This window comes from Plodia interpunctella, chromosome 8 (assembly GCF_027563975.2).
Source record: "Plodia interpunctella isolate USDA-ARS_2022_Savannah chromosome 8, ilPloInte3.2, whole genome shotgun sequence".
Lineage (NCBI taxonomy): Eukaryota > Metazoa > Arthropoda > Insecta > Lepidoptera > Pyralidae > Plodia > Plodia interpunctella.
In genome coordinates, this window is record NC_071301.1 from 5,350,136 (window position 1) to 5,376,365 (window position 26,230).

General features: G+C 34.4%; 2 protein-coding genes across 5 annotated transcripts; one reads left to right on the forward strand and one right to left on the reverse strand.

The window, feature by feature from the left end:
- The first annotated feature begins 23 nt into the window (after positions 1-23).
- On the forward strand, positions 24-8,582 carry LOC128671740 (glutamate receptor ionotropic, kainate 2-like). Of its 2 annotated transcripts, XM_053748472.1 has the most exons (17): positions 25-247; positions 316-453; positions 628-731; positions 805-967; positions 1,038-1,252; positions 1,452-1,601; positions 1,998-2,195; positions 2,402-2,605; positions 2,933-3,157; positions 3,350-3,573; positions 3,935-4,072; positions 5,232-5,430; positions 5,967-6,201; positions 6,397-6,512; positions 6,803-6,955; positions 7,339-7,490; positions 8,445-8,582. In XM_053748472.1, the coding sequence occupies exons 1-17, from the start codon at positions 154-156 to the stop codon at positions 8,452-8,454; spliced, it is 2,718 nt and encodes a 905-aa protein (XP_053604447.1). In that variant the 5' UTR covers positions 25-153; the 3' UTR covers positions 8,455-8,582. The 2 variants fall into 2 exon arrangements, with proteins under 2 accessions (XP_053604446.1, XP_053604447.1); XM_053748471.2 differs by lacking the exon at positions 8,445-8,582 and having other exon boundaries at positions 24-247; positions 7,339-7,562.
- LOC128671741 (glutamate receptor ionotropic, kainate 2-like) lies at positions 7,645-26,230 on the reverse strand. Of its 3 annotated transcripts, none has more exons than XM_053748474.2 (17): positions 26,107-26,230; positions 18,063-18,158; positions 17,624-17,767; positions 15,240-15,349; positions 14,741-14,897; positions 13,990-14,198; positions 13,151-13,333; positions 12,899-13,051; positions 12,531-12,740; positions 12,225-12,455; positions 11,608-11,831; positions 11,351-11,488; positions 10,993-11,191; positions 10,135-10,366; positions 9,682-9,791; positions 8,494-8,649; positions 7,645-8,105 (listed from the first exon to the last, which is right to left on the reverse strand). In XM_053748474.2, exons 1-17 carry the CDS (start codon positions 26,111-26,113, stop codon positions 7,920-7,922), a joined length of 2,745 nt encoding a protein of 914 aa, XP_053604449.1. In that variant the 5' UTR covers positions 26,114-26,230; the 3' UTR covers positions 7,645-7,919. The 3 variants fall into 3 exon arrangements, with proteins under 3 accessions (XP_053604449.1, XP_053604448.1, XP_053604450.1); XM_053748473.2 differs by lacking the exon at positions 26,107-26,230 and adding an exon at positions 18,976-19,209; XM_053748475.2 differs by lacking the exon at positions 26,107-26,230 and adding an exon at positions 18,610-18,679.

The window sequence follows — 26,230 nt, forward strand, 5'->3', positions numbered from 1 at the left end:
CCGCGGTCACCAGTAGTAGAATCCGATGCCTAATCGTGACGAAAACGTCGCGACGCCGGCGTTCACAGCAACGTGACCTAAAACTGATCTCCAAAAATACCCCAGACGCGGTTGAAGCGTTAGCCGCTTCGCATCTACAGAACGACAATACCAATGACAACAATGAAGCCGTTGAAAATACTAATATCCTTGCTGCTTTATCAAATATTAGGAATAGACGCTATGACCACAAACAGCTTTCCCATTGGTATGTATCGTCCTCATAGTTTTAGAAGTAAGGATAATAATAGTGACAAATTAATGTTTTGTTTTCAGGTGGTTTGTTCACCAGTGAATCGAATGAGATTTCGAAAAAGGCCTTTGAGATTATTTCGCAAACGAGCGGGACCAAAGCTATATATGGCCGAACAATGACTTCAGTGGCTGAAGATAGTTATTCTATTGCTTTAAACAGTAAGTTTGTTTTTTTTTAACATAATAAAAGTCTATTATAATAATAGAGTCAAGATTTATTCGAATTTTTATTGTTATAATGAAAAATTAATGAAGAACTGTTTGTATGTTTTAGAAATATATTTATCTTACTTAGCAACGTTAACCGTTTCCATATTGTCTTACTAATTCCAGTGTGCCCGCTAACATCTGGCAACAAAGGTATTGTTGCCCTGATTGATTCAAGACCATCCAATGGTATTTGCGACACCACTTGTCTACTATGCAACAGATTAAATGTAAGTACCTATCTCACTTATTCCTGTTACACTATAATTAGAACGTATAACTAATACATATTAAATTCCCCAGATCACACATCTGGCGCTAGGATGGCAACCAATTGAGAAAATTGAGCAAAATCTTTTCACGTTTTCATATCACCCTCCGCCCGGTGTAATATCGAAAGCATTCGCGAGGCTAATCAAGGATTTGCAATGGGACAAATTCACAATATTATATGAGGACGACAGCAGTAGGTACCTACTACTTTTCAATTTACTTCTTGATTTTTAGCAAGATATCTTATTGTAATTTTTTTGCAGGTTTTATCCGCCTGCAAGAGATAATAAATACTTGGCCACAAGATCGCCCGCCAATCATATTTAGAAAATTAGATCCTATAGAAGATAATAAAGAGATTTTGAAGCATGTTATAAAAGTACTTCACATGAGCTATTATGTATTGGATTGTAAGATTGAGCACGTCAATAAATATATGGACCAAATAATTGAAGTGGAGAATTCCACAGAATATTTGGTAATATTTGTTTTGTCGGTTCGCAAATATTTAGCTCAACTTTACGAAATATTACGAATTATTTGTATGTCTTCTTTAGGCGTAATTTATCAGTGGTAGTCTTGTCCTTTCTAGGCTTACATAGTGTACAAATGAGTTATATGTACACTATGTAATGAGTGTACATAAAGACTTAGAACATTTAACCATTGTGTTTCAGAGTTTCATATTAACAAATTTAGATTCGTATAAAATTGATCTGTCGGAAGTTCCTGAGCTAAGAGCTAATGTATCAACATTATATTTAACTACTGCTAGCGAAGACAGATGGAAAGAGATTAAAATAAACCCAGAGAAGGACCCAACTACGGTAAGATCTGTGGAAATTGTTGGTCCGTTTAAACTTTCTCGTCGCGTTGCATAATTAATTACTTTCTTAATTTAGATAATTAATTCGATAGGTACAGATGTCTTAGTTCGATACCTTTTTCACTTAATAGCGATTACAACTTGTGTTATAATATCCACAGAAATAAGAAACTATGTTTATGCGCGTATCTATCTGTTTCATGTACTTATAGATAGACATGATGTACTGAATGTATAGTGAACTATTGTTTGTTTCCTAAATATTAAATTAATTAAAAATGTTAAATTAATTAACAATAACAAATACACACTGTCAATACAAAGTTTTGTTGAAAATATGGTCAAACTTTCGTAAAGTGAATAAATAACCAAAATATGTAATTACGAATATTTTCAGTTAGAAACTGCTTTACTCGTAGATGCACTGAGACATGTAGAAACAGCCATAAGAAGTATGCAGCAGGAAAGTGAAGGTGGTACACGGTACTACTCAGCAGTTTCACTAGAAGAACCACCAGCTTTGTGTTTTAAAGACAATAGAGCTGATTATGTGCCGTGGTCGCTAGGAGATAACCTGAGACAGGCATTACGAAATGTGAGTATCACTGAAGTTTAATAAATTCGTCATTATTATTGGTACCTTAAAAAACTAATAGAGCAATAACATTATTTGATTATTGGTGGTATTATTTATATTTTTCAAATTCATAACCAAAAACAAATGATCGCCTAAAAAAATAAAATGTACTTGGTTCTTGTGGATGGAGTAAAAACGAGTTATAATTATATATACATTTTTAGACTATTCTTCGGGAAGGCTTCACAGGAGACATAGAATTTGATGATGAAGGAAAACGGACCAATTTTGTTTTACAATACTCGAAGTTGAACCAAGACATGAATTTTATAAACGTCGGCTTCTGGGATTCAAAAACTGACCTAATTACTAAAATAAATGAGAACGTTTCGGACCGCTCTTCTGCCCTGAAATCCAACGTTATAAAGGTGATGTAAAACAATGATACATAAACGTATTTATACGCCAGCAGGTCACTGGTTTTTCACATAATATCTCCTTGGGTAAAGAATTCCTAAACATCTCGTTAATGTTTTCCCATTCGTTCACAATATACAGACAAAGAACAAGAATTGTAAATGTTCATATATATATATATATATATATTTATTTAAAAAGATAAATTCAAATACCGCTTCTGATGGTACTTCGTTCAAAACCTGTCGGTTCTAATCAACGTGGAAACGCAGCAAGCATTGTAACCTTAGAGGTTAATTGGGGTGGCGGAATTTTAATAAAAATAACTTGTTTTTTAGATAGTAACGCGACTTGGCAAACCCTACTATTTTGAGAATCCCAATGGTACAGAAGGTTATCGCGGATACGCGATAGATCTCGTTGATGCTATTTTCAAAGAAATTAACCGTAAAAAGGGTATCAAATTAGAATATGAGTTCTATAGAGCGCCTCATGACGCATATGGAAAGCAAATTGAGGGAACGTCTAAATGGAATGGAATTCTTGGTGAATTGATTGAACATGTAAGTTATTTTGGTAAATATCCAATAATTTTAAATGAGCAAGTCAGTGAGAAGTATTTTATATTTCAGGTATGCTATTATGTTAGGTTTTAGCTAGGTATGATAAACATGTATGTAGTCCAACAGTTATATAATTTTTAAATTATGTGCAATAAAGTTTTTAAACATTTCTTTCTTTTGGTTATATTGCAGCGAGCTCAATTGGGAATTTGTGATTTAACAGTAACCTCTGAAAGGAATGCTGTGGTGGATTTCTCGATACCGTTCATGACTCTGGGCATTAGCATGCTGTTCAGAGAGCCGCCCCCGGAGGACCCTAACAAGTTTTCCTTCATCAAACCTCTGGCTTTCGATGTATGGTTGTACCTAGCGACGACTTATATCATAGTTTCATTCGTGCTGCTGTTGTGTGCCAGGTAAAAATTAAACCATTACCATAAACCACCAACCAACCATCATTACGTGTGTGCTCCTTCTTTCCATCTTTATTGCTCCCTACAATCATATTGTTTATAAAATTTAATTTCTTATAGAAAAGCCAAAAAATCGCTTTTGCAATTATAAAGTTTCTTAAATAAAAGAGAAGTTGCAAACTTCCGCAAATGAAAATTTCAATTTCGTTTTCAAATTAATCTTTAGAAACATTATGCCACTTATTTAATTTGGCATTTTCGTAAATTTATTAAAACTCTTGTTTCATTGCTATTAAATTTGATATTAATTTTGCAAAAAAATATTTATATTTACATTTCAAAGCTCTTTGATATTTCGTTTCAGAATGAGTCAAGATGATTGGGTGAACCCCCACCCTTGTAATAGAAACCCGAAAAAATTACAGAATATTTGGAGTCTGTATAACTGTATGTGGCTCACTATGGGATCTATTATGACACAAGGATGCGACATATTGCCCCGGTATGTTAGGCCATAGTAGTTACTATTAATAATATTAAAGCTCATTTGACGAAGACACTGTTTCGGCCAAAAATACTGACTTGAATTAAAAATAACTCATAATTTTTACATAAAATATAACTGTGATGTTCGAACCTTTCTTGCTTCCAGAGCGTATTAATTCTACCCATTATATTTTCCATGCGATCTGTGTTTTTAGGGTTCCGTAGTTCTATGGACATGGAACCCTTATAGTTTCGTAATGTCAGTCTCTCCGTTCGCTCGTCCTCGCTCTAGCTCAAAGACTAGCTCTAGCTCAATAGTACTCGAATGATGAAATGTGTTCCATGAAAATCAGTCAAAAGTAGTTTTTATTGATTTCGTTAGTTAAATGAGGGTTTTGACCTGATAAGAGCTTTGACTGCAACATATATAAAGAAATTAGAAGGAAGTTGGCTTTTATAAGTTTACGAGTAATAGTCGACCAACTCTATTCTACTATAAAACTTCGAACAATTCCATGGAAAATATCGCCATAACGTACTTGCAATAAACGATTTGTTATTTTTGACGGGTCAATAAACGATTTGTTATTTTTGTATCAACTGAACTATTACATAGAAAATATTGGTTACAAATTTATTTCATGCTATTCAAAACGTATACAGAAAAGTATCCGCCACAAGCTACGTCAAAATATACAACAGTAAAATCCGCAAGAAGCTTCGTCAAAATGTTTACATGAAGAAATCTGCAACATCAAAAAGTTAATTAATCTATGAGACCACTCCGTGCCGAACCCGGCCCGAAGGTTCCCATAATGCTAGCTGCATTATCGCGTTGAATTGCTAAGGAGAGCCTTTGAGCTAGGAACGACATAGAGCGTCTATCATTGGATCGCTCGGAAATCAGACGGCCCAATTCTTTCAAAAAAGTCTTTGCCTCAGATCCCAAAACGCCGATAGTCTCAAAAGCAACAGGTATATGCTGTTGCTAAGCAAGAATATTTAGCATGTTTTAATTTGCCGCATTTTCAGCCGCAGATCCCGCATCCTTAACGTATACATACATTAACATGAGACATGGCAAAAGTGCTAACACAAGTTAAAAAGCGCCATTAAAAGATTATTGTATTTTAATAGATGTATTGTCAATTTGAAAATATTTCCATTTGTGTCAGTGGAGTGGGTTCCCGCTGGATGGCAGGCGTGTGGTGGTTTTTCGCCATGATCATCACAGCCTCTTACACGGCCAACATGTCCACCTTTATCAGTAACGACCGTCGCAGCAATGACATCTCCAACGTCAAGACTCTGTCAGAACAGAACAGAGTTTCCTACGGTGCCGTGTATAATTCCTCTACCTACTACTTTTTCAAGGTGAGAGTTTGTATAAAAATTATTTCAATTTCTCATACTCTGAGAGTAGGGTATGTCTGAGCTGAATATTGGGTAGGTGATACGAGATCTGTAATGTTGAGTCGCGTGTAAAATTTTAAATTTTGTAGGATCATCTACACACATATAGGTACTACATGTAAACTATTCTTTTTTAATATCCTTATTATTCAAAATCTTTTTGTTAAAAAATAGAGTGTTTCCCACGGTTGTGTCATAATTTTCAACTCAGATATAGCCGATAGCGGATCTAAATACCACGTATGGGAATTGAATCGTGAAGGAAACTGCAACATAAATATTAAGACGTGTTATGATAACATGCAGTTATTTATTAAAAGAGAAGATGATTAATGCTGTTGATTTTACCAATCAACTTCCCTACATAATTGAAATTTATTTTGCAATTCAGTTCCTCTGACTTTTGAATTTCGAATATCTTTCCGGACTGAGTTCTTTGAAATGTAAATGTTTTTGTATCTGGCAGTTTCTTTTGATAAATTTTTATTTTTTCCCAGAATTCTAATGATTCTGTCTATCAGAAAATTTGGTCAGTGATGAATTCAGCGAAGCCATCTGTCTTCATGAACAGCAACGACGAGGGCAAAGAGAGAGTGTTCCGCAGTGAAAGCTGTAACTATGCATTCTTTATGGAGTCCACTGCCATAGAGTACTACATACAGAGGAACTGCGCCTTGAAGATGGTAGGCTCGAAGTTAGACTCCAAGGAGTACGCAATTGCTATGCCAAAAAGTAAGATTTTTAAAGTGATTTAAGGATTGATAGAACTTCAAAAAATTGTTTTATCCAGGTACCACATTAGTACAAAGTTTATTTTCTTTAAAAAAAAATTGTATAATTCAGAAAATAAGGTCTAATATCCTACTATTCACAATGAAAAAAGTCAAAGCAAAGTTTTGAAATTTAATATTACAAAACATATTTCAGATTATCCACGCAAAGAATGGATTGATAACGCCATCTTATCATTGCAAGAGCTTGGAGAGTTGACTGCCTTGGAGAAAAAGTGGTGGGAAGATGAAGATAATGAACAGCATTGCAAGGTAGGAACTATATATATGGGTAATTCTCCACATAGTTTCCTCATGATATGGAATTATTTCTGCATTATGTTTGTAAAAACATAAAACAGAAATAATCACAAGTAACATTTGGCTCGGATTTTATGACCAGCCTGACGTTATCCCTCGTTGAGAATAAGGTTATTGCCTATCAGTAGCCAAGATATTCCTCAGTCGCCTAGTACGATATTCACAGAAAATCACACCAAAATTCCAATATTCCCATAAACTATCGCAATTCATAATAAGACTTTGTATAATTTTGACCTCAGGACCGGCCCAAGAGCGACGATGATGGCGGTTCCCTCCAAATGAAGAGTACCAGCGGTATCTTCATGGTGCTGGGCCTGGGTGGAATCTTAGGGCTCTTTGTCGCCATCATCGACTTCCTCATGCACGCTCGACAGATCGCTGTTAAGGAGAATGTATGTCATTACGTAGATTCTATCTACTATTCATAAGATTCCATATAGTTGAAGAACACGAGTGGTATTTACATGGTACTGGATCAGGATGAGTTTTCAAGGAGAATTTTCTTCGCCATCATCAATTTCGTCATGCATGCCCGGTAAATTGCTGTCAAGGAGATTGTACGTTCTGGATTTTGTTTATTTTGAGCTACCTATTATTTCATCGACACAGCGACATTTTGCACTAGTTAGTGTGCAAAAACGTTAGTTTTTAGCTATCACACGTTCAACTCGCTTTGTTTCCACTTTGATGTAGAGGTTGTAATAAAATAATTATCATACTTTACATTACAGAAAATTTTTTCGTATTTTGAGCCCACAACCATTTTATTTTTCAGGTGACATTCAAAGAAGCCTTGAAGAGCGAGTGGAACGCTTCCTGTGACCCTCGGGTGCTACACAAGCCCGCCGCCCCGCCCCGCTCCGGCCCCCCCTCGAGCGAGAGCGGCACCCCATCTCCCCTGCGGCAACGATCGCAGTCCAGAGCCGTGTCGGTTCTTAGAGCTGCCTCTTCTTTTATTAATTTTGAAGATGCTTATTAATATATATATATATATATATATATATATATATATATATATATATATATATATATATATATATATATATATATATATATATATATATATATATTTATATTTATAGTCTTGTAAAGGTGCTTCCACACAGCTCGCTAAAAATACTTTGTGAATATTTGCAAGAAAAGTGACATAGAAATCGTTAGACAACAAACATTGACTATTATTTATTATTATTATTTTTTAAGGTTATTGTGATATAGATCCGCTTGACATTCTAAACATAATTTGCCTAGCCTTATAACAATTTGTACAAATATATTTGTGCGATACCATTCATATGGTTTCAAGCTTACTTAATTTTGTATGAATTAATTATGTTCCTGCCAATATAAAAATTACTATTTATTTAAGAAATCCATCTTAAATAAATCAGCAGCTGAGCGCAGCACCGATGATGTCCTGGAGTGTTTGGATGTAGATGATGATGCGGAGGACGTCGGTGGCGAGTGCTGCACCGGCTTCTCTGTCTCCCAGAAACTTAGCGCGAATATCATTTCGGCCCAGAAAGCCTCCGATTGGGTCATCTGTGAAAATTTTGCCATTGCTTTATATTTGTGTTTGTGAGAATGTTAGTTATCTAGTCGATCACACAAAATCAAGGCACTGGAAGGCTTCAATGAAATTTGGTACACAGGCTCCAGAGGCTATATTACCTGTTGAGTGGTCTGTGATAATTTCAAAGAGCACTAGGATAATTGAGGAAAGCCTCGCCCTGGCCACGGGCAAGGCAATAAAAACAAAAGATTCAGACATGGTCACATGGTATTAGATTTACTTAGTATATTATTTTGTGGGTAGAAACAAAATGTGCAATTGTTTATATAACTTATAGGTAGGTACTTATTTTACGAATTTGTCCCTAGGGGAAATTAAAAGACAGACAAACCCGATTGCAAGAAAAAAGTTTCTTACCTTCTGCTCAATGGCGACTTCCCGGACATGCCACATGAACTCCAGGAAGCCCATAGCAGCCGCGATGCCGCAGCCGATTCCGAGGACCACAAACACGCCGCCCACGTTGTCTATGCCCAGCTCTGCTGCTGCGCCTTCTTCGCCATCCTCAACAGACTACAAATGAAGAAGAAAAGATTATGGACCCGTTTCGGCTTTCATGTAAAATTCCTACAATGAAAAATCAATGTCGCTTGAAATGCATCCATAAAAATCAACATATATAAAACTCTTGCGTTACCGAGTGACTGCCTGACTGACTGACAGACAACGTACAGCCGAAACTACTGAGCGTAGGAAGCTGAAATTTGGCATGTAGGTTCCCTGGGGAGTGTAGGTGACCACTAAGAGAGGATTTTTGGAAACTCCACACCGAAGGGGATGAAAGGGGTGAAAAACTTTTATATGAAAGTTCTAGACCGTTGAAGTTAGTGACTTGAAAATTTGGATTTTAGTTGTTTACAACAATTAAAGAATAAATAAATAAATATATTAGGATAAATCACACAGAAATAGGTGTTTCAGGCTTTTTTGAAAATTAACCCTCAATCCCAGTTTTTACTAATACAATCTTTCACCCCGTTTTGAAGGGTCAAAAGGGGGGTGAAAGATTGTATTAGTAAAAACTTTATAATACAAGTTTCAAGATAAAAAGCTGAAAATTGAAAATTGGTAAACAAAGTAAAGTAGTAAATAAAAAAATGGTAGATATTTGTAAAATAAGTCAGAAGAAGAAGCGCTGTCGCGTTCATTAAAAGGCGCGATATTACAAAATTTGACGCGGGTGAAGCTGCGGGTAAAAGCTAGTTAAGAATAAGTGTAATTATTAATGACAAGCTTACATTAGGACTAAACTATGTACCTATAGACAATACAAGTACGGGTACTTTCATAGTGAAATAAAAATCAGACATTGTTGTCAGCCAGTTCTTATGTATATGATGTTATGTAATATAATGAAAGGTTTTCGTACATCTTATTTATTAGTTGGAAAGTTTTATAAATATATGTATGTCTTAGACGTAAGTTTAAATTTAATACGTGCTCTATATAAATCCGAAAGTTTGTGTTTATGTTAGTTAATCGATCACACAATCATGGAATGTGTTAACGTATAAGTATAAAAATATTTATAAAGTATGAACTTACCACACAAACTTCAACTTCAGGTTTCCACCACCGATTCTTCAGCTCAACCAGTTTACCACTCTCTGCTAGTTTCAGAACAGCGTTATCCACGGCCGTCCGGTATGACGAAACTGAAACAATATCGACATAATAGACTTAGTTTGTCAATACAACCAATAACAATTGGTATGCGGTACTATATCTCAACATATAGAACCAAATGCATTTTGTTTCTTTTTTGTTGAACTATGCTCAAATATAGGGATATTAAATATAGTTTTTTTAAAAATGTATTTAGTGTTTTTAGTATTTTTTTGATCCTTGAAAGATGTTAGAAAATTGACAAGTTTTCAAAAGACAAATTTATTTTTGTTTTGACAAGAAACAACAAATAGAACAAAATATATTTTAATTAGAAATGGGTCGAAGTTAATTATGAAAGAATTCATATAGTTTCTTTAGAAAAAAACTTACAAAATGGCATAGCTATTCCGTAGCCTTTAGAATCTAATAAACCTCCAACTTGCATCAAGTCACATTTCCTCTCCAACTGATACTCGATGGCTGTAGATTCCATAAGAAATGCATACTGTCTCTTGCTCTTCTGAACCCTGTCCACTCCCTCGTCATTATTCTTCAGAAATACTGAAGGGCGCGCTGACTCCATAGCGGTCCACATTCTTTGATATGTGGATACGTTTGATTTCTGTAATAAACATTTTCATCAGTTCCTCTTCCAAGCATTTTGATATTTGAAATACGTAAACACCTTTTAGTCTTTGTTTGTATTTTTAAATTTTGAAGTTTTGACAAATGTTGTCAAAATTGGAAAAATTAATTTTAATTAATACGTAATTAATAATAATTAAAATATTATAATTAGTAAAGAATTAATTTATTTCATGTTATTGTAATTATTAAACTCAAAATGTCATTTTATTTGATTTCCTAAATTTGAAAGGAAATAACATTCGGATGTTCTCAATTTAAAATTTGAACATACTTATTAGTCAATATTGACCTGTCAATGCCTGCCTATGTTTTAGACACTTTATTAAGTTTCATTCAAAAATACCCGTCCTTTTTTAAACATTCTAAAATTTAAAAACATACATATTTATTTTCCAAAATCAACATTATTTTATTAACCCAAAAAACACGTATTTTTCATTCCTTTACATACTCACATACTCGTATTATTAAATCAATCCTATTTTTAAATTATAGTATCGTGTGAAAATGATTTCACCATTCTGACTTACTTTATTAGATCAATATTTTCCTACAAATATGGAAAAAAATCTAATAATTAATACTAAATAAACTACATACCTTAAAAAACATGTAAGTCGAGCCTCCCAGGACAGTTCCGTACTTGATTTTGGTCTGCATGGCGAGGTCATCCACACTCTTTATGGAATCGTCCATTGCTGCGTTGGTGAGGAAGGCAGCGAGGTTGGCAGTGTATGACGAGCACATGATCAGCGCGAAGAACCACCATAGACCGCACACCCATCTCGTGGAGTAACCTCTAAAATAATAGTTAAGATTTTTGAATAGAAGGTATTTTTTCGCTTTGTTGTGGTCATAATTTAGAATCATTTAATTTAGAATATGATACGAGAAGTACCATTATTGCTTTGACTTTTACTTCTAGATAGCAGCTTGCGTTTGCTATATAAATACGTACTTTGGTAAGATGTCAGAGCCTTGTGTCATAATGGACCCCATTGTGAGCCAACAGGAATTTTTGATATGCCATATATTTTCCAGTTCCTCCGGTGATTTGTCACAGGGATGGGGGTTTTCCCAATCGTTTGGAGCCAATCTGTAAATTATTATTCAATTAAAAAAATTCAGCTATACCCAGATGTAGTCGCACTTTGGGGTTTAGTGGTAACATATAAAGAAATTTCTCACTTTCTGAATATAGAAAAATATATTTACCTGGCCAATAAATGAAGCATCAAAGACACCATTAAATATGCGGCAGCCATGTAAATCCACACGTCGACAGAAAATGGTTTCAAGAACGAGAACAGTTCAGGGGGAGCGGGCGGTGCTTTTGAGTACAAAATGCTTATCCCCAATGTCATGAATGGAGTCGTGAAGTCTACCACTGACCTTCTATCGTAAGTTATTGTCAAGTCGCAAATAGCTAAATCTGCTTTCTGAAAAAATATCAGTAATTTATTTAAAAAATCTCTTGAATTTTTAAATATTTATATCACCGATAATTTTTTTGCCGGTTTGTTTGTAGTAGGTATCCTACACTTTATGAAAAATAGAGTTCGTAATATTAGATTTTTATATTTAAAAAAAATTGAAAAGGAGACTTATTTATTGATATCATAAATGTACAAAGGTCTTTTGGACTAAATTCACGACTTAAATTGGTCGTTATATAAAGCACCCCTGTAGCCTTAAGGAACTCTTGACTTTTAGAGGTATGTGGGTACACAACCTAATAAGGAGTAAGAAAGTAAAATTACTATTGTTAAAGAATAAGTAACGAAGGCTTAGGTACAAATGCAAAGAAATATAAATATGTAAAAAATACGAACCCTTTCCAAAAGATGTCCCACAAGACCGTCCCATTTCTTTTTCTCCTTATTATATGACCCATATCCATTCCCTGGCACGATTTCAATTTCGTAATTCAAGTGTAACGATTCTTTTAATATTTCGTGTATCAAGTCTTTTGAGTACCCTTCGTATCTATCATTTCCTGTCAGTTCTTCTCCGTCTTTAGGTTTCCGAAGCACTAGATATGGGGCACCAATGCGAGACACCACCTTAAAATGGATTATTATTATTTAGACTGATTACAAAAGTTCAATTGGTAATTTTATGTAATAAACTCAACTAACCTTAAAAGTTTTATTCTGCCATTTCTCCGCCAAAAGATCAGACACATCGTTGGCTGACCTCGCATAGTTGAAGTGCCCAGCATCGGCGTCCCATTTAGCGATGCTGTTGAAACCACTGTTAGAAAGTTCCATTACTTCGAAATTGAATTTCGTTCGGTCTCCCGTTACATTGTCGATTTTTACTTTATCTGTGATTCCGACAATTGGATTCTAAAAAAAAAGTAAATGAGAGATGAAGTTGCATAAAACAGTAACAAAATGTATATAAAATAATAAGTACTATTTTATATACAAAGTAGTACAGATCATCTTCTGAAGTCTATTTTTCATAATTTCGCGCATTTGTTCTTTTACTACATAGCCATTACCGTCATTATATGATTCAGAAAATCGTCCCCAATCTCCCATTGGTCCTCTGAGCCGCATTCAATTTCTTTCGCTTCTATTTTAAACTCTTCTGGAGCACTTTCTACAGCGTCTGTTATAAGTCTAGCTGCATCATTTGCTAAGGCAGCTTCTACCTAAATGTGTACAAATATTTATTTTAATTGATGTGTGTAATTTTATATTTTAAAAACTAGTGTTATACGAGTATCTAGCTATTATACTAGTTAACTTACAGTTATTTGTTGTGTTTTTTTTGGGATTTGCACTTCAGACTTTCTTGCTTGCCAGTTGAGGAGATGGGCCTCTGTTTTCGGATCAGAGTGATCGAATATTCTCAGACAGGTGACGTTTGACATACCATTCCTGAGTTCTTGTAAGTCTAAGGTGTGAGCATCTAGATTCATTAGAACGTAGCTCTGAAATTAAATTAAAAAACAATTACGAATTTTCAAACAAAAATAATCGCATTTTCCTCAGAGTTGACGATCAGAAAAATATCTTTAAAAATTTAACGGTTTTTTTCTTACACGCGTCTCGAGAAACACGCGTGTTTTCGGTTTGTCTCTTATGACTTATGGGAAAAATTGGCTAATTGACAGGGTAAAAAATAAAATCCATACCAAAACGGTATTTAAATAATCAAACAATATATAATTCAATTTCACTATAATTTATCAGTTTTATAATAAGCAAATTTTTTTCTTATTACAGTATATTGGAATGCTTTTGAACTCGTACAAAGTCCATATATTTTTAGGTTTTGATTTTGACATTAATAAACAAGTTTATGATTTGACTAGTTAGACGGTTTACTTATTCGAAAATCGTTAGAGTAAATAAGAAGAAGTAGGAAAGCGAATGCTGAACTTCGAACGCCCATTGCCGAGCAAGAAACCAGGAATGTGCTTAGATGAGAGAAAACATGTAGTAAAAAGAGAGAATGATCCTTAACCAGGCTAACTAAAGAGTTACTTTCATAAAATTCTAATTAAAGGTGTGTTCACTTTAACTACAAAATTATAGATCAACAGAAAAGAAAAAAAAACAACCCGATAAAAAAATACGTTTTTACCATATAATCTTCGAAGAATTTGACATCATTGGCTTGTCGCAAGTAGTCCAGCACCCTGTCTGCGGCGCAGTCTAACACCACCCTAGTTTCTCCTGTCGCCTTCAAGGTCTTGAGGAGTGATCTGTTATCTTCTCCAGGCGTCAGCTTCTTCACGAGCCACTTGTGCTCCGGATCTGCGTGCTTCAGGATCTCTTGAAACCTTATAAGACCTAGGGAGGAAATTGACCCATTGTATATAATTATATAATGCAGTAAAGTTCTTTATTCCTGCTCATCATCATAATTCAACTGATGCTCATACATCATAAGTCTTATACAAGAGATTGCACTAATAAGTTCAATAAGATATTGATTATATATATTGAACAAGTTCAATAAGATATTGATTATATATATACTTTTGATTTTGGAATTTCAGTAACTATACTGAAATTCCAAAATCAAAAGTATTATTTAAATAGGACATGTCATTTTTCTGGACCGTGAAAACTTACTTAACTTACTTGGCTGAGGCCTAAAAGTACTTAGCGAATCAAGTGTATTGTGCTAATACACAACAACAATTGATTGATTACCTAATTGAATTTGTCGACAAAACAACATATCAATCGATTGTTAAGTACATGCAAATTAATTTCACCCAAGCAACATTCTACCTTATGATACCTTACTTTTGAATGATCAAAATGATACCTACAACTTTTGGGTAATCTAGATATTATATAATAATATTATATGATCTGCATATTACCTTGATCGTCGTCATACAACAGAGTATAGGTGCTCCAGTCACTGTCTTTTATAAAAATGGCAACTGCTTTAGAAAGAGCCACTGCTTCGGGGTATAAGTTGATGCTGGGCGAACTCGGCGGCTGCAAGGAGCGCGCGGGGGGCGGCCGCCATACTGCCTGGTATTGTGAAGGATGTTCTGTTTGAATTTAGAACTAGGTATTCTTTGCCTATAGTCTATATAAAATTTTAAATATGGAACACGCGGGTCACTAGTCAGGCAGTGTTTTACAGAGACATTTTTTAAAATTAACACAGGCTATTTAGAAACTCTTTAGATCGCAGATTGTATTTTTGAGTACGAGAAATGAAAAATACATTTTTCTTGCTTCGTTTCATCATATTTACAGCAGGTGGAATTGTCACTTGTAAAGTAATTGATACATAATTTATTCTACTATTGTGATTTAACACATTTGCGAGTTTATGTCTATTTAAAAGAAATATCAACAAAAACAAACCTGTATATGTGGAATTTTAGCGGTCCTGGCTCGAGCTGCAACCCCGGCGGCAGATGTCGCATCAGTCGGGCCGAAAATGGCGACCACTCCACTAGCGATAAGTTTGCAGGCTAAAATTCAGATATTAATATTATAAACACAAAAGTCTATATCTGTACATGTACATTATGCTTTCATGGCGAAACCGCAGCTGCTACTAGAGCAATTTTAGTGAAATTTGATATTCGTAAAGTTGTAGAGTGAACTTCGATTCGAAATGAAGACAGACATTTATCAGGGCATGAAAAATTCACAAGATATTGCTCTTGTAATGAAAGCTCTTTAAAATGATTTCTGTTGTTGGGTGTAATATCATTTAAAGATAAATTAAATCTGAAGACGGTTTATAAGTAAAGCATAAGTAAAGGATTCGTGATTCAATTATATTAAATAGAAGGTGTTTGAATAGACAATGGATAATTAGTGAGTAATCTGCAGAAAGATAAACTGATTTTTAAAGTTTTGTATACAAATGTTAAGAAATCACGGGAATCTTATTACAGAGTTATTAGTTGGCTACCAAACTAAATTGGACTCGTTCACACGACCAAACTGAAATGGACTCATTCACACATCGAAATTCCATTCCAATGCATGCATTCTATCAAATACATTCAAAATCCTGAAACACTATTAAAGTGAGCTTAACAGCGAGTGAAAAATCATCAATTTTCTATCAAATAGAGTGAAAACTATCCACTTTATAAAACGCAATGATCGGGAATGTGAATCGCGGTGATATCGTTACTCGTGACAATGTTACGTCGCCGCTTACCCGGGGCGTTCTAACTGCGCTGGGCTACAACACGACGCGATGCGACCTTATGCGTGTATGAGAATATACGGCAAGACGCAACAACGACAACACTGCATCTCGGAGTCGACGAGTCGAGCTTGGCGACTTGGTAAAATCGGCCAGGAAGACCTACTGTCATCCTGGTTTCCATCATCCAGGTTATTGGCAATTCCGCTCATTTTGAATAAAACACAAGTACTTCAAGACTGGTACTTATTTAATAATTAAGTTAACTCATTTAATATTCTTATAATAATAACTTATTTAATATTCAAACTAAAAAACAATCAACTTTCAAAAGCGTTAATCTTCTATTCAAAAATAAATGTGATTAAGGTGTGACTGGAGTCACGATTTTAACGTGTTTCGACCGAAGCACAAGACAGAATGCCCCGATCGTCGCTACACTCGTCCTGATTCACGGAGTGATAGAATGAACAAAACAAAAGTGAACGTTAAATAACAAATTGAACTGAATGAATGAACATAAATAACGTCTTGACTGCGGTCGCCGTCAACAAATGGCGTCACCATCAAATCATCACCGTCCGACATATAAATTATAAGTGTAATCTGCACCAGGAAATAATTCCTGAGGCAATATGTGGATCGGCTATGTTTTTTTAAGTTACTGTAGCGCCACACGCCACATCTGCGGGATTTAGATGAGTTTACGGTTATATGGGTTTACGAAATGGGAAAATACAGGGCGTCGCACTGCCTTGTCGCATTTGTACCTCAACTAGGATTCCACTCATTGGATTATATTTGGACGATCAATTGAATTTGCGGTATTGTACCGCTCGATACCTACTCGATAATAGGGTATTTTGTGAGCTTTCAGTGAACATTGAACGTTATTGTTATGCATTTAAAAGTCGTGTTAACACGTTATTATACGACTCATAACAATAATTTCATTTATTGTTATATGAATTTTAATAATTTGATTCTGATGTAGACTGAGAACTCAGGTAATGAGCGTAATCCGCAGTAATAAAGCGTCAGCGCCCAGGATTCGCTTAAACTAAAAACATAAACATATACATTTTAGTCTACGGTTCGGCTCGTGAAAAGATATGATTTGACTATGACTAAATTATTTGTTAATAGGATAAGAAATAAAATATAGAAATTCATTCACATGAGAATTGAATGTCACTTCGATTATTCAATTGTATTTATATTATATAACTGTATTTAACTTCAATAAACGTTACGTTCTTGATTGACTTACATTATTAGTCATATTATATATTAGTCATATTTTATTGATAGTGTTTTCGACATTTTATAAAATGTATATATAAGTATTTATTTCCTAAACTGTGTGTTTATTCCTTGGACTAGTGGCCGAGTTGTGTGGTAAGGATCTCTTCTGTGTAGTTGGCATGGCACCGCGTTGCGTTTACGCGGGTTGAACATTTCTGGAGTTAAGAATACTAAATAGTTAGAAAATCTTGGTCTCTGATTCTAATAAATAAATCTATATAAAACAAATCTAGTTAGAGACTAATTTGTATTTCAAATAATAAAAACAATTACAAACCTGCTTTAGAGGCTGTGAAGCTATTGCCGTAAGGAGAGTACTCTACAGCCATCACAAAGTTATAACGCTCACTCTCCATGTTGGCCTGGGCGAGAGCTGAAGCGAACACAACCTCGCTGATAGTGTCCCGTGGAAAAATAGCTCCTAATAGCAATCAATAAAGAACACAACAATTAGTATCACAAAATATAGTCTTCCTACAAAAGTTGTGCTGAGTTATATTCCCTTTATTATAGTAACATACGATTCCAAATTTGCCATTTTACCTAATCTTACCTAAACTATATAAGTGTTTTTATTTGTTTATTTAAAACAGTGATGTGGATACTGTGCGAAACATGTATCGAAGAGATAAAAAAAAATATAACCTCTATTAACATCATAAAAATAACGAGGAAAATGGCGAAAAGTAGAATAAATAAAAATTAAATACCCTCACCAATTCTTATAGTTGTTTTCGGAGGTTGGAAATTTCTGAGCACCCCTTGCGTGTGAAGAATCAATCCCATTAATACGACTGTCACGTCTCTTATTCCTGCAAAATAAGAAACTGCATTAACCCCGCTTTAAAATTCGCTCTCGACAATTTAATAAGTACTTGCCAATGTAATTTATAGTAGTATTAATCCATGGACTCTAGGAAGTACAATCCACGAGGTCAAATAATAAATGTTTTGAAGCACTTTTTAGTAGAACTAATTATAATCAAACTTATACTAAAATCAAAATAAATTTAATTTAAAACAGTAAATTAAAATTTTCATTAATTTAAATCTTAACAAAATCGACGATATTAGTTAACGTTGTTTACCCTCAAAATACATACCTACTTATCTATATAATTTTATGTATCAATTTAAAAATAAAATTGGTAATTAAGAGTTTGTTTGAGTTGAATCCGATTTGAAAATGATTTTCTCTATATGATACGATCATATTTTGTATGTATTTTGATTGTATAATAAAGGGTTTACCATCAAACAAACCACATTAATGAGGGCTAGCATCCCGAAGAGCTGCGAATCCGCGGTACAAAGCTAGTTAAACTAATACTCCCCACTGAAAGGAGATAAACTCGAAAATAATCGATCGAATCTTGAAGTTTTCACAAATGGACCGAGTGATTTATGGTGTAGGATTAGAAGAATTACAATTCGTGAGGAGAAAGCAACTGAGAGATTTATCAGAAAACAAATGTACTTAAGTATATTCAAGAGTATATTTAATGATTACAAACATATTTTTTTCATCATTTCAAATTTTTGTTATAACAAAAATACGACGAAAATCTATTTGTTTTGATAAAAAAGCCTTAGTTTTAGCCTTTGACTGTACTAAAAGTAGGTACTCGCCCTGATGCAGCATTTTTAGCGGAGATTTTGCGAACAAAAGTAGTGGAATTGGAACAATGGGATTCAGCTAGCAGCTGTCGCATTACAAGTCCGTAGCCACTGTTTACTCCGCGCGACACATCGCAAACATCACTCGTGTTCAGGGAAATGCACTGAAAATGCACTAAACGTAGCGTTATTATTGACTGGGCTCGCGTCGCGTTTCATCTCGTGTTCTCACTCCGTGGATATGTTATCACAACAGCTGTTTTGCCAACGATTGTTCTATTAATACGTTATTGGGACAGTAGTACTAGGATTGTAGGGCACTCTTTATTTTGTAACTAATTAGAAGCGGGATCATATTTTGAGCAGAGACAATGATTTAACAATATATTGAACTATGGCAACCATTATTTTATACAACGTCCCAAACTCAACCTCAATCACACAATGCAAAATAGCGTAATTTTTGCATATTTTTAAAAATTTTATTTTCGCACCTATTTTAGAGAAAGGAGAATTTAAAAAGAACTTTTTTCAATACAAAAATAGTTGAGTGAAACTGTAGTACCTGCACTGTATAAGAAAGGAGAAAAAACAAATAAATCCTTTGTGATCCATTCAAAGTCATGAGTGAGGAGAGACGATACGATGCGATGCGACGCGATGCGATTCCCTTTGGCCGGCGGACGGTGACACGAGGGCGGGTATCAAAGCTTTCCCGGATTGCACCCAACGATGCACTTTCTAGCGAATAAGCACATTTTTGCAGTGATACAAAATAAATATTATCTTTGATAGCAATACCTCCCACTTACTGTTTATATAAAAATGCCTTATGGCTTGGTAAGCTTTGGTCCGAACGATATGTCATCTTATTTTGAAAGTAGATCTGGGGGCATGGAAGTGCTTCGTCAGTATTTTACCTAAGGTAAATAGTATGTGAAGTTAGGGTTTGTAGAGTTAGAAGCTTGGCTCTAAACTAGATCTGACATCTTTTTATACCAGTCTGGATATGACAACATCGACATGTAAATAATTTTAATAAAATACATAAAAATGTAATGACAACAAACATCCATAGTCATGTTTTTGGTTGGATTTTATCATATAATAAAATCCTAATATACTTGAACATTTAACAGAGTAGAAAATACTTTTGATTCTGTACTTTTGATCGATGAAAGTACAACAGCAGGTGAAACGACCACAGCTTTGGCCACGCTCCAAAACAGTGGCCCAGTATCGGTGCTATTATAGGTATTGTCTTGCACTTCATTAAATAAAATATATAGGCAAGTCTGACTAAATTTGTAGTTGTCTGACTGACATAACAAACATTATTTGTAAAATTAAACAAGCCTAATCGATTTTACTACATAATCAGATTTTAATTTTCGAGTGATTCATTCGAAATGATGTTTTTTTTTTGTAAAAATAAGTTGAAATTAGAATATTAAATTCAAATTTACATCGCCAAAACAAACGGCGTCTGCCGTTAACTAGATATTAAACAAGTTTGAAAAGTGTCTGAGATCACAGGTGGTCTCCATTTAATTTATTTTAATGAGGGCCGCGTTACGGCCTACTGATCCGCACCGGAATTTGCAACTACCCCCATTACACAGAGGAACTTCTTTAGATTTATCTCATTAAATTAAATTGCTATGTGTCGGGGCCTTTATGAATTTTTATACCGCCGTTAAATTACTTTGTATTGTTAATTAATTATTTTGCTTGGGAACTTCTACATATAAAAAATTTTAAGACTCCTTACAAAATGTGACTAATTATTTTGCAAACTATTATAAGATATTTGTTATAAGATAGTACATACGATATATTTAAAAAAAAGTGACCAACAAAATTTTGTATCAGATGTGTTATTATTTCTGTTTGATCTAATGAGTACACGAAGCAAAATAACAACAAAATGGAAGTATAATGATAGACATGTTTATTTCATCTTTGCATACGGCTCAATGTATAAAATACATGTGTGCTTGTAATTGCTGATAAATAAGAAAGATTTGAATAAATGTTTAAGTGTGATCTTACAATAGTGATGATATATCGATAGCCGAATAGCCGAAGATCCGTTCGAATATAAAAGCTTACGAAAATGTGGACACCAAATGCAGAATTTTGCAAACACTGATTCTATGGAATTCTACACAACGCGTGTAGCCACTGTTCGATACAATATTGCTGTATATGCAAGCTGCATACGGATTCGATGTAAATGTCCACATATCTTTAACTAATTTATAACACTACGTATAGAATATTCCCAAGCTGATCCGAAATCTTACCCAATATGAATATAATAATATAATCTTTTGACATCAATAGAGCAAATAAGAACGTGACACTACTAAAGTCAGGTAAAAACAGCGAACTGGTATGTATGTACATACTCTTTAATCTATGCTCAAGGGTCTTCACGCCAGTTAACTTTCTGTGTGAAATAAAACGCCGAAACCCTCTAATTGTTCTCATTTCGCCGCTCTCGTACCTGTTACCGCCGCAGATCGGATTAGGCGTGAATTTGACACTCAATTACGTGCGTGCTTTTAACTTTTTGACGTGGGTAACGTAACGACAGGGGAATTCCCCTTTTGACCTTATTGCATGAATAATGATCATGTTACTTTAAAGATGTTTGAGAAAATATTATGAACTATGCATTATACAAACTAAGAAACTAAGAAAAAGGTGAGATCCAAAGACATAAGTATTATCGAGACCAGTTGTTAACAACTCGTTTTCAGCCAGAATTAGTTGGAGTGGAAGTCTGATTAGTTTTGTTGTGTTCAACGAGAAAATACACTTTTTTTTTAGCTACTGATTGGACAACACAATCTGATTTGAGTAATTCAAAAGGTTTGAAACGTTTATGGCTTAATTATCTACCTTTAGTAATTAAATTATAAGGTTCGAAAAAATATATAAAGTAAAATGACGACTTCAGTCTGTGGCCTAATGGTCATCATACCGAACTGCTACACTGGACGTCCCGGGTCCGGTCTCCAGTTATCTTTTTCAGATTAACCTGTATATTGAATGTTATAAATATACCAATATCGTTGCCTAGTATCGAATAACTCAAGCGTCGAACTTACTTTGGGGCTAACTCAATCTGTGTTATTTGTCCATATTATTTATTAGATAAATCATATTTAACACATAGTTGTATGAAAATACTTGCAACTCCTGAAAATATTACATATGTTGGTCAAAATAGAAAGACGTAATTACGACTTCGTCCAAATAACATAACACAGCAAAAGTTTCATAACCCAACTAAAATAAAAAGCACGCTGATCATAAAGACATGATGGAGTATTTTATAAAGTCGCAGTTTTCCCTCCAGACTTATAAACTCGGTCGTATTCTAGTCCGAGAGGCGATAATGGTCATCCACAATCTCTTTAGGGTTCTGTGGAATATCTACTGCGGTACTAAACTAACAGAGATAAAAATAAATATTGTATAAGTAATAAAAACTGTCTGTTCATTATGTTATGTTCTTATTTTTATTTTGTCCAAGAAAAAAATGTATAAATAAAGTGCGAAAATTGTAAAATATTTAAACAGTCAAATAAATTTTTAATTAAGTGTTATTTTTCCTTATATAGTTTTGAACAGCTTATTTTTTCGTGAAATATTCGTCAAAAGCAAAATAAATAGTGGTTGAAGTAATTATCATATGGAAATTAGGTAAGCGGATACATATTCAAATGTAATCAGATGTATATGAACCAGCTTAATTAGCATCATTATCAGATACAAATAACTGCACCAATAAAAAAATATTAAAAGTACGTAGTATACCTAAGTGCTATTTACTCATTTTTACAATAATCCATCCAAAGCGCGGTGGAGTTTCAAGTTTTCTTTAATCGCGACCGCGATTCGAGCGTCTTCTGTCGACCGTTCAATTTATTTATTTAACAATAAAACATTATGTCGAAAATTAAGACCTACCTTAATTACCTACATTTAGAAAAAATAAACGAGAGTAAGAGTAAGAATTCCCGTAAAGACTCACGTAATATACGGGTCTATTACGTTCAATAAACTAGAGTTTTTAATAAGCAGGAAACAAAGTGTTTGTTAACAAAGTTAGTTGGTCTGCCTGTCGACTATTGGCGCCGGTCGCTGGAACTTGAACGTTCTTTAACGGCTTCATTATGTGAAACTTCTGACTTTGGAAACCAGAAAACTAGCTGTACCGATATACCTTATAAAGTCTGCTTTTTATTTGCGAGTTTTCGTTTCGCTTTGAATTGATAAATGAAAAAAAAAAGTTTAGGCAACTTTGGTAAAGAAAAAATCAATCAAATATGCCAATCCCAATTTTTCAAATACTTGTTATAAATTTTACATTATCTACTAAAATTAATCGCATTACTTTTATTGTTGTTAATGATATAAATCTGATCTCCGATGCGCTCCGAGGCTCCATTACACAACTGCCAAAAAAGTACAGTAATGTTTTTAGGGTCAATACGTGTAACAAACTGAAATTCATTGTGAAATTATTCTGTGTGAAGCCTCACATTGTACGTGTGATGAGGAAATAGAAAGACTCTTACATTTTTCTATTCTAAGTCAAATGTAAGACGATGTTCTTATGTTCCTACCGATCAAGTGATTAGGCGTAAAAATATAACATTGGGAATTTTGCATTATATATTTATAAAAATGTAAGAATATAAAACCAGATTTTCAGTGTAGTAAACGTAGGCGGCGGCGTGCGATCATAAAAAGAATTGCGTTTCTATTGTAATAATACTTTGCATAAATATATGGAAAGCTTTGTGTTTTTTGAGCAACAAAGCTTTTTATTCTTATTATTGTGAAATGATAATAAAAATCCACGGTAATATCTTAAATACAAGTAAATATGAAAGTCGCCAATTTTAATTTTTTTGTGTGTCCTACGTTTTATGTTTATCCTACGTCGATATTTCACACCTATATCAAAGGGAACTTTACATCATGGAATTAGTAGGTACTCCGCTTTAGATATAGAGGTACATCAAATATGACGCTAGAGCTAGTGATGTAGGTGTCAGCGGTTTGACAAATTTGATTCGTCTAGTCGACACGATAAGAAGAAGTTTTCACACGGGCGAAGTCAAGTGCAATAAATTAGTAATAACAATAAAAGCATGTTGGTGAAAACTGAGTTTAAACTCTGCGTACCGCCAGCAAATACGACAATTGTAATCTACATTGTCCTAATTATTCTGGGTATTATACCAGGGTTTAAACAGGGTCGTATGAAAGTGTACAGAATAAAAATACGTTTTGTTCGTTAACCTAAGCATACTTAGCGGTAGAATGAGTTAATTAGTTTGCTATAAAAATTTTACACGTTTGATAAAGGTTCATAAGTAGGTATTTTAAAGTTTAGATTATCCAAGTCCCTATGATATGCGTGGCTGAGGTAGACGGATAAGCGGGTCCGCCATGACTTCGTCATTATACGGAAAACTTCACATTTATAGCGGAAAACGAAATAAGCCCCGGCATCTTCACGTGAATTCTGTTCACCTTTCATTGTAACTGTATAGACAAGGAAACCAAGTCTTTATATATAGTCCTCTATATTTGGTCCGTGTTTAATAATATTTACTTGGTAATACATCTATGGGCAGCCTCAGCGGCTGTTCTACTTATATCCCAAATGTACCAATAAGCCCTTACCTATTGAATAATGTAATGGGGCTAATTCTACTTTATTTAGTTCAGCGTTCACCACACTCACAACGGATCTGTTTTCTGTATTGAATAGTTTATAAATTGATACGATATGGAATACGATATTTCGACTAATCATTTTATACAAATTCTTGTTGCAGCATACATTTGCATGACGTTGTAAAATGCGTTTCTTACATACTGAGTACAAATCTGCATCAATTTCGTCAGTATGTATATACTATAGTATGTATAGTCTTATTTAAACGTAGGCTGTTTCATCTGAGTTTTTAGTGAGTTAAAATAACGTCATAATTGTCCCCGAAAGGGTAAACCAAGGGTTACTATTGTAGAACTTATATCAAGCTGGACCAGATAATATCAGATAAAACCACAAGAAACAATAATTATAATTCTAACTATGAATCCAATTTGTCTCATCTTCCCGTTTTCCCAATTTCCTTTGGCGTTGTGACATGACGCCGCGAAGGCCAGTGTCGTCGTGAAAAATAAACCTCACAATTCAGCTGTGATTTTATAACCGGTCGCCTGCATAATGTTAACCCTGTTAGAGGAAACTATTGTTGTCTCTTAGCTTGATAGCTAAGTGTCTTTTATTTACCTTTTACGACATCCAGGGCGAGTATGGAGTGGTCAAATTATAGGGCGGAAACACATGTCACGTAAATAGATGCAATAAATCCAGATAATGGAACAGATAAGTTGCTATTCAGTTATCGGAACCAATCTATTCGCCTCTCTGAGTAATATCTACTACCGTCAGATGATCTCATCATCCACCAGGAAACGGCAATAAATTATTACAATGAGGTTGTCATGCGACGAATGAAATGGAGGTAAAGTGGAAATCAGTTGGTTATTTTTTGTTACTAGCTACGCCCCCGGGACTTTGTTGCACATAATACAAAATTGTCCTTTGTGCCTATGTTATCTATAAATATGCGTAGAATTGACTTTGTATGTACCTGAGTTATGAATTAATTGCAAATTTAAATTATTTTGTTTAACACAAATTTTAACGTAAAAAACTGTAACAATACAGGCACTCTGTAAGCTTATGATGGGTGGAAAGGGTAAATACGACATTCAGGCGTTGTGTAAACTTATCTCCTAACTAGAAAGTTCTATAAATAAATGTATTCATTAACAACATATGTACATACATTTGCCTAAGGTAGAAGCTGCAAGTAATTCGACGCAGCTTAATTTCCGGGCACTTAACGCTTTCCGTCTTCTTGGCGATGGGGGAAGGGGTGCTAGAAAGGAGAGAGGGGGAGAAGGCTTCACATTTCCGTGCACGAGTTTTGTAATGTGCAAAAGGGAATTGATTATGTGTGTGTACCTATACGTAAGCTCTGGCTTAATGACGTCAAGGATGATATGCGTGCCTAATATTTAGCAATTAAGGATGACGAATACCTGACATGGAGAAGAAACTGTGGGACAGTGGACCCTGGACCTCGTAGCTTTAACACAAGAGTAAAAATCACAGAATTTTAAATAATGAAACAATACGATAAGAGAAATTTGAAAATCATTATTT

Excerpts from the sequence above, each read along its gene's own strand:
- LOC128671741 (XM_053748473.2), bottom strand. Across the intron at positions 10,367-10,992 it reads CGACTTACATGTTTTTTAAG|AAATCAAACGTATCCACATA; the intron begins GTATGTAGTTTA and ends TGTTTATTACAG. Across the intron at positions 8,106-8,493 it reads AAGTCGCCATTGAGCAGAAG|ATGACCCAATCGGAGGCTTT; the intron begins GTAAGAAACTTT and ends AAATTTTCACAG.
- LOC128671740 (XM_053748471.2), top strand. The coding sequence starts at position 154 with ATGACAACAATGAAGCCGTTGAAAATACTAATATCCTTGCTGCTTTAT. Across the intron at positions 1,253-1,451 it reads AGAATTCCACAGAATATTTG|AGTTTCATATTAACAAATTT; the intron begins GTAATATTTGTT and ends ATTGTGTTTCAG. Across the intron at positions 5,431-5,966 it reads CTACCTACTACTTTTTCAAG|AATTCTAATGATTCTGTCTA; the intron begins GTGAGAGTTTGT and ends ATTTTTTCCCAG.